The sequence below is a fragment of the Arachis stenosperma genome, chromosome 5 (assembly GCF_014773155.1).
Source record: "Arachis stenosperma cultivar V10309 chromosome 5, arast.V10309.gnm1.PFL2, whole genome shotgun sequence".
Lineage (NCBI taxonomy): Eukaryota > Viridiplantae > Streptophyta > Magnoliopsida > Fabales > Fabaceae > Arachis > Arachis stenosperma.
Genome location: NC_080381.1, coordinates 92029050 through 92038413, shown reverse-complemented (window position 1 = coordinate 92038413; position 9364 = coordinate 92029050). Strand labels below are relative to the sequence as shown.

Sequence of the window (9364 nt, the reverse complement as noted above, 5' to 3'; positions counted from 1 at the left end):
GCTTCTTTTTCTTCTTATTTCCTACAAGATTTATAAAATTAAAAGTTCAAGGAAATATTCTAATTAAGCACAAAAGAATGCAATATTTCTCTCTGCTCACCCACGCGTATGCATGGATGGTGCGCGCGTGTTGATTTTGTGACGTAACTCACCTGAAGCGCGCCTGTTTTCAAATTTTCTCCCTTCTTCTTCTCCTATTCCAACCTTCTTCTTCTATTCCCATCTTCCCTCCTCCTCCACCCACTCCTACCTACATTTCTCACCAGTGACACTGCCACCGACGAAAACCACTCTGGCGGTCCCACACTTCCCTCTCTCCTCCCCTTTCTCCCACACTCCTATCTCTCCCCCTCTTCCCTTGCATTCTACATTCCTTTCTTCCCCATTTCCAGGTACTACTCACCTTTCCTCTTCTTTGTTTTGTTTCAATTTTTCTCTCTCTAGTTATATTTCTTTGCATTCGTTCTTAGTTAGATTCTCATTCATGCATTCTTGTTTATTTGTTTGCTTCCTTTTTCCTTTTTCCATGGGTGTTGAGGGTGGAGTTCTCTCTTGCATTAGTGGATTATTTTGCTATGTTTTAATTTCTTTATGCTATGTGGTGCTCCATGATGAATGATAATCCCTTGTGGAATGCTACATTGTCTCACTTCCTCCACTTGCTTATTGCTTTGAACTTGCACACCAAGTGTTTGATGAAAGGCACCTATGAGTTCTTGTTTCAAATTTGACACGATCCTTTCAACTTAGTGCCCTTTCTCATCCCCTTGCTTGTTCCTATGTGCATTGAGCCTATTGTTCTTCATGTTTCCTAATCTGATGCTCACCCCTTATGACTTGCGTCTTGTTATTAATGCTTGAGAACACACGTCTCATGCCTTTTATTTGCATGCCTATACCCATCTTGCATCACATGCTAAGTGACTTGCCCATTATTTCCATTGTCATCTTGCTTACATGTTGCAGCTGTCCTGTCTCCAAGACACATACCCTTTTGTGGCTTTCGCTATCACTTGCATGATATTACCCATGTGTTATTTTTTTGAGTTTAATGTATGTTCTTTTCCCCCTTTTCAGGATGGTCATCGTAAAGGATAAAGGAAAAGCACCAAAGAAGCCAGCCACCAAGAAGGCACCTCAAAGATCCACCACCAAGGCGCACCAAGCACCAAAAGTCAAGCCTTCCTCAAGAAGGCAAGGAGCATCATTAATGTTGATGAACGCGAGAAGGACAACCCTGCGAAAGATCCTACTAAGTTTTCCAACCGTTACTGTGAGCTTATGTTCCCGCTCATGTCTGAAAGGAACTATCACTCTGAACCTCTTCTCGCCCCTCCGGCGCACATTGTTCAGTTTGTGATACCCCGCATCGAGCGGCATCAGTGGGGGTTTCTCATGAGAAAACCGCAGGACGCCAACCTCTCTTGGGTGGTAGAGTTCTACTCCAACTACCACTCACCTTCTCTCACATTAGTTTTTGTGCGCCAGAAGCAAGTCCCTGTCTCGGAGGAAGCTATTCAACGAATGTTTAAGACCGGGCCATTGGCGGATGGGATAGATGCTTATCAAGAGATCTTGATGCAGCGTTGTGAATATGGTTTTGACTGGAATGCCATTCTCCAGGTAATTGCCGAACCGGAAGTGTTTCGGATCCGAGGGAGAATGAGGCCCCGGCCCAAGGGCATTGACGTGTGCTTTCTCACTGTAGAGGCTCAGGCATGGGCTCAAATCCTATCCCACTATGTGCTCCCAACCACCCATGGGTCATCCATCACCACGGAGCTAGCCCTATTGGTTTGGTGCATACTTATAGAGAAACCGATCAATGTCCATCTCCTCATCCGGAAAGCCATGGGGCGTATCCATGCTAAGGGAAACTTACCCTTTCCCGCTTTGGTGACTGAGTTAGTTGTTGCTGCTGGTGTCCCCTAGGAGACCAAGGATCTGAAGGCACTAATTCCGATGGAGGGCGATATTGTCCCAACCAAAAAATATCTCAAGCCCCCGGCAGACACTGGAAACCTTGACATAGCTATTCCCATGGGTATCCCCACCACTTCATCTGCACCACCTAGATCATCCCACCAACGCCTTGAGGATGTCCATAAAAAGATGGACCGATATGAACGGCAGAACAAATGCCAGTTTGCTTATGTAAAGAAGCTTTTGAGTTTTATGACTCCACTATGGTGGAACCGGAGATTTTCGCTTTCACTTCGAACTTGAGTGAAGATAGCATGGATGGAAGGGATAATGGAAGCCCCAAGACCGATCGCCCCTTGCGCCTCACAACCAGCGCGGAGGACCGTGCTAACTCTTAAGTGTGGGGAGGTCATTCGACCGGTCTCCGTAGGTAACACCCAAATAAACTTTGATTTTCTTTAGTTAATTAGGATAGATTTCATGATTAGGTTTTGCTTTTGAACACATTTTGCATGATTAGTGTTTCTTGTTAGGTATACTTGGCTAGTGTAATGATTTCTTCCCAAGAAACTATAATTTTTGGGCAACCCTACCAAAATTTTGAAAATTTTCTGTTGTTAAGCTTGCTTGAGGAATGTATTTTGGAACATGATCTTGGAGCTTAGAACACAAGCATGTGAGTCTTGAGCCAATTGCGTGGTTACATTTATAACCACTTATCTTCCTTCTTGTGTGCATTGTTCTCCTTATATGATTGTAATTCTTGATTTGTTTGACTCTATATGTCCATTATTGTGTGTATGAATGCATGTAGGTGATTGAGGCCATCATTTCACTTAACCACTTACCCAAATAGCCTTACCTTACAACAAACTTTGTTAGCCAACTTTGAGCCTACGATTAACCCACTTGTTCTTAATTTTAGCACATTACAAGCCTAAAACGAAAAACCATAAATGTCCTTATTTGAATCTTTGATTAGCTTAGGCTAGTGTGTGTGTGTCATTTAAGTGTGGGAATTTGGGACATTGGTTGAGGTAAGAGCATGTTTCTGTTTTAATCAAAAATATTGGGAATTGGGTACATACTCATGTGTCTATTGAATGTGTAAACCATATGCATCGGCACCTTTGTATAAGTACATCAAAAAAAAAGAGAAAAGAAAGAGAAAAACAAAAAGAAAAAAATGAATGATAAAAAGAAAAAAATGAATAATAAAAAGAAAAGAAAAAGAAAGAAAAGGGGACAAAATACCCCAAAGTAAGACTCAATAACAATCAATGCATATGTGTAGTGATCAAAAGAGAATGCATGAGTATGTGAAAAAGTGAAGAATCGGTAGTTAGGCTAGCACTTAATTATACATGTTGTATATAGGTTAGGTGGGATGCTTAGGTTAATCAAAGATTCAAATTCTAGCCCACTTAGCCATATATATAACCCTACCTTGACCCTAGCCCCATTACAACCTAAGAAAAGACCTCATGATATATGTATGCATGAATAGAATAATTGTTGATTGTTAGAGGAAGAATAAATTTTGGAAAGCATGAAGTAGAGGAGAATTTAGTGATCAACCCTATACACCGAGCGAATGGAGTGTAAACACTTCCGGTGAGGGTTTGAGGCTCAAGTTATGCGCACTTCACTTTGATGATTAGGATTGGTAGAGTTCATATATTGTTTATCATCTTGCCCTACTTGCTTATATATGTTCTTGGAAGACTGATTTGCTCTGAACCAAGTAAATAGTAGTATTCATTTTAGTTGCATTCATATAGGTAGATTGCATCTTATAAATCCCATTCTCCTGTGATTCTTTGGTCTTTGGCTTTCTTTTAAGCATGAAGACATGCTTGGTCTAAGTGTGGAGAGGTTGATAAACCCCGTTTTTAGGGTTTATCTTGTATGGATTTTGAGGGTTTTATCAATGTTCTTTCACACTTATTCATAAGAAACATGTGGTTTTGTGTTTCCTTCCCGATTTTGCTCCATGGATGAAAACATGCCTCTTTTACACTAAATGTGTTATATTTGAATTCTCTTCTATTACCATTTGGTGCCGTGATATGTTTGTTAAGTGATTTCAGAGTTTATAGGGCAAGGATGGCTTATGAGAGAGGAAGGAAGCATGCATAAATAGAAGGAGCATTGAAATGGGAGCTTTGGAGCTTGAGCAGCGACGCGCACGCGTGCCTTATGCGTACGCGTTGATGCACACTACTGGGACCGGCGCAAAGAAGTCAAAAATACAAGCCGACGCATTCGCATGGCTGAGCCAGAACCTCATGGACGCGCACGCGTGCTTTACGCATGCGCGTGGATCGTAAAATCCCAAGGACGCGTAGGCGTGTTGTACGTGTACACATCGGTGCTGGAACGTGATTTTCAAGTAAAATCGTGCCTAGCAAATTCATAGAGGCTGTAAGGCCCAATCTGAACCAACTCTGGCGCCAAAACACTTAAGAAGACCAAAGGATGAAGGGATTCTCATTCATTCACACATTTAGATATTTTTAGTTAGTTTTGGAAGTTACATTTTGTAGAGAGAGAAACTCTAGCTTCTCTCTAGGGTTTTGCTTCTCAATTTGAAATTCTCTTAGATCCATCGGTGAGATCTTTTGTCAATTTAATTCTACATTGCTTCAAGTTGTAGATCTAATTCTCCTACTCTCAATTTAGTTTTTGTTACTCAAGTTACTTGTGGACCTTAGATTTGGATTTTTTTACTTTGAATTTCATTAAAGCATTGAGGAATTCTACGTTCATTGTTGCCAATTGTTTGATTGTTGTTGACCTCATGTAGTGGATACCTTTGATTTCAAGTTTATTCTCAATTTGACAATGTCTTTCATCCTTGCTCTCCAAATGTTTGAGAAAATGCCAACTTTAGCCATGGAGTAAACTTTTCATTCTCGGCTTAGGAGTTGAGATATTGGAGACACTTGAATTATCAATATCCTTTGTTGATTCTCAATTAGAAATTCTTAATTGGTTTGAATGTCACTAAAGCTAGACTTCCCTAGGGTTAGACTAGGACTTGTGAACTCAAATTGATTACTTTCACTTGACTTTGCTTCATAGTAGAGGTTAACTAAGTGAAGCAATGACTAATTGTGGTCACAATGGATGGAGGTGATGATGATAGGAAGTCCAATTCTCACTCCTAGCCAAGGCCTTTATATTGCTTGATCGTCATTTACACTATTAGCTTTCTCCTTTTTGCCTTATACTCCAAAACACCAACACAACTTGTAACCAACGATGTGCATCTTAGAGCACTCATAGGGAGAACGACTAGGGACTAATACTGTCGATTATTGAATTTAGATTGTGATGACACAATTTCTTTGTTTGATATGGAATTGAGTATCGGTTTAGACTATACTCACGATTGGATTTATTGATAAATTCTACACCAGTATAAAATATCTCATCAGCTAAAACCCAAAGGCACAACATTCTCTGATCTGGAAGATCCGACCTTATCTATGGCATTTTTAGTAGGATCATTAAGGAGAATGGACTGCAAGAGCTTCATCCTCAATCAGAATGGATCCGCACTAACCCTGGGGTTCAGATCTAGAGGAGTATTGGCGGCTGCTCAACCCAGCGTGAATCACATACAGCCTGCCATTGAAGGAAACATTCATAGTTGAAGAAGACAATAATACCAGAGTTAATCCAGAAGGACAAAGCACCTCTAAGCCTTAACCACTTTTTTATCATAGTTTACACGGCTTCTGAGTTCTGAGATAACCATAGCTTGCTTCAAACCACAATCCTCGTGGGATCGACCCTGACTAGCCCAGGTATTACTTGGACGACCCAGTGCACTTGCTGGTATAGTTGTACGTAGTGTGGGGATTCGTGTACCACCACCTTAGTAAGGGCTCTCCCAATTGTCTAACTTAAGGACAATAAATAAAAGTGCTTGGTGGGAGACACCCCACCATAGTAAAACTTTCCATTTTCCCTCCTTTATTTCATGCTTGTAAATATGTCTCTTCGTTGTTAGCATGCGTTAATAACTTTTTGGTTTTAAAATGCATATATGAATAATTAGTAATCTTGTTTTAAATTGCCTTTTTGACTTGAATTGCATGCTTAAAAAAAGTTTCAAATAGTTTTTGGGTAGTTGAAATAGTTTTGCTAAATTCTTATTTGTGCATATTATTACCCAACTCTAAACTCTCTCCTCTTGATGTTCTTGTTATGTATCGTCTTCACTTTCTCTTTATAGAGCCTTAAGTTTTCATAATCTTCTAGCCGAATACATTCCAATTCTTCCAATTGCAATTTCCTTTCAACTCTGGCTCCCCCCAATCCTGAGTTACATTCCTTCACGGCCCAATAAGCTTTGTGTTCCACCTCTACCGGGAGATGACAAGCTTTCCAATAGACTAGCCGGAATGGACTCATACCAATTGGTGTCTTATAAGCCGTCTGGTAAGCCCATAGCGCATCTCCAAGCCTAGAGCTCCAATCCCTCCTATGAGGTTTCTCCATCTTCTCTAGTATGCACTTAATTTCCCGGTTAGAGACTTCTGCTTGGCCATTTGTTTAGGGGTGGTAAGGTAGCCACCTTGTGAACAATGCCATATTTCTTCATCAAACCTGTCATTCTCTTGTTACAAAAATGGGTGCCTTGATCACTGACGATCACTCGTTGTGATCCAAAGTGACAAAAGAGTTTATTCTGAACAAAAGAGACAACCACGTTAGCATCATCAGTACGGATTGGAATTGCTTTCACCCACTTAGAGACATAATCAACAGCTAACAAGATATACAAGAAACCATTAGAGTTTGGAAAGGGAACCATGAAGTCAATACCCTAAACATAAAAAATTTCACAGAACAACATGAGTTGTTAGGGCATCTCAACCTTCTTGGATATGTTTCCAAATCTTTGGCATTGGTGACAAGAGTTACAAAAAGGTTTGCACTTTTAAAGTGCGTGGGCCACCAAAATCCGCAGTCTAATATCTTCCTAGTAGTTCTTTGAGGACCAAAGTGGCCACCACTTTCATTAGAGTGGCAAGCCTCTAAAATAGACTGAAACTTGGATTATCAAACACATCTTCTAATTATTTGGTCGGCACCACATCTCCACCAATATGGTTCATCCCATATGTAATATTTGGACTCGCTCTTGAGCTTATCCATTTGATACTTAGAGAATTTTGGAGGGACGGTGCGACCAACCAAATAATTAGCAATGGGTACATACCAATGGAACCACCTCGGATATTACTTGCAAGCTATCAAGAGGAAATGCATCATTGATAGGAGTGGAGTCACTCTTTAAGTGCTCTAGGAGACTTAAGTGGTCTGCCTCCAAATTTTGGGAACCACTCCTATCCTTGATCTCTAAATCAAACTCTTACAAAAGCAATATCCAACGGATTAGCCTTGGCTTTGATTCTTTCTTAGCTATCAAGTACTTCAACGCCGCATGGTCTGGATATACTACCACTTTGGTTCCATCTAAATAGGCCCGGAATTTATCCAAGACAAAAACATTTGCTAAAAGCTCCTTTTCAGTGGTAGTATAGTTAGACTGGGCACCATCTAATGTCTTAGAAGCATGAGCTATGATATAGGGATCCTTACCCTCGTGTTGAGCAAGCGCTGCTCCTACTGCATAGTTAGATGCATCGCACATAATCTCAAACGGCCTACTCTAATCTGGCCCTCTCACAATAGGAACTTGGGCCAAGGCATTCTGCAACTTATCAAATGCTTCCATACAATCATTAGTTAAGTCAAACTCTACATCCTTTTACAATAAACGGGAAAGGGGTAGTGCAACCTTACTGAAGTTCTTAATTAACCGCTGATAGAAACCTGCATGGCCAAGAAAAGCACGGACTTCCCTCATAAAAGAGGGGTAAGGTAAACCAGAAATGATATCAACCTTGGCAGGATCAACAGAGATACCATCATTAGAAACAATGTGACCTAATACAATACCTTGCTTTACCATAAAGTGACATTTTTCAAAGTTAAGCACAAGGTTTGAAGTGGTACATCGTTCTAATACTCTAGTAAGATTATCCAAACACAAGTCAAAAGAATCACCATGTACACTGAAATTATCCATAAACTCCTCCATACAGTGCTCAAGAATATCCGAAAAGATGCTCATCATACACCTTTGGAACATAGCTGGTGCATTACACAAGCCGAAGGGCATTCTTTTGTAAGCATATGTTCCAATGGGGAATGTGAAAGTGGTTTTCTCTTGGTCTTCTGAAGCAATATGGATTTGGAAGTAACCAGTATAGCCATCTAAAAAGCAATAATGCGACTTACTGGACAAGCGATCAAGCATCTGATCTATGAATGGTACTGGATAGTGGTCCTTCCTAGTAGCTAAATTCAACCGCCTATGGTCGATTCAAACCCTCCACGAGTTCTGTACCCTTGTGGCCTGGTAGCACGAATTCCCATACTTCCGTACTGTTGTATCAGCAAGTGCACTGGGTCGTCTAAGTAATACCAGAGCGAGTCAGGGTCAATCCCACGAGGATTGTGGTTTAAAGCAAGCTATGGTTATCTTGTAGGTCTTAGTCAGGCAGATCAAAAGGTTGTTGGATATGGAATTGTATTAGGACTTTTGGAATCAGCAATAGGGATATGTTGAAGGATTGGAGTTGATTTGTCTTTCTGAATTAACTCTGGTATTACTATCTTCCTTCCTTGTGAGTGATCTTCTTCTATGGCAGGCTATATGTGATCAACGCCATGGGCCATCGTCATTAATCTCCTCTGCTACAGATTGAATGCCATTTGCCGTGGTCATTTAATTTGACGAAGGGTGAAGCGCTAGCAAGTCATTCTCCTGGCGATCCTACTCAAAGCGCCACAGACAAGGTCGAATCTTCCAGATCAGAGAATGGTTCTTCTTTGGATTCTAGCCTATACCACAGAGACCCTAATCTCCCCAGAAATCGGTTGAACTGGTGTCTCGAGAAGTCCCCAACGAAGTCAGGATTAACCGTCGAAGAGATGTATAAACATAGTTGTTGGCTCGTGCTTTCTAGTCATGTATTCACATGAACCCAAGTAGACACGGGTGTTTGTCAGGAACATTTGTCTTAGTTTAATGAACAGAGCTGATTGTTTGATCGTCCTATTCACCACGTTGAAAATCGGATATACATCTTAGAAATAGATCAAACACGGATCGAAGAAGAAACAGTAATACTTTTATTCATTCATAGGACTCAACAAGGCTCCTCCCCTCAACCTAGGAGGTTTAGAAACTCACGCTGAAGTAAAATACAAAGTAGAAACCTATATGCTATGCGAAGATGATGATTAAAGGTCTGAATAACATAAATTTAATCCCTTAAATACTAAACTGATGACTAGTTAAGGTAAAATAGTCTATTTAGTGCTAAAATCCACTTCTAGGGCCCACTTGGTGAGTGTT

General features: G+C 40.6%; 1 protein-coding gene across 1 annotated transcript; it reads right to left on the bottom strand.

Annotated features, from left to right (window-relative positions):
- Nucleotides 1-6099: 6099 nt before the first annotated feature.
- Nucleotides 6100-6432, bottom strand: LOC130980971 (uncharacterized). The gene has a single exon (XM_057904610.1). The coding sequence runs from the start codon at nucleotides 6430-6432 to the stop codon at nucleotides 6100-6102; it is 333 nt and encodes a 110-aa protein (XP_057760593.1).
- Between the last annotated feature and the right edge of the window lie 2932 nt (nucleotides 6433-9364).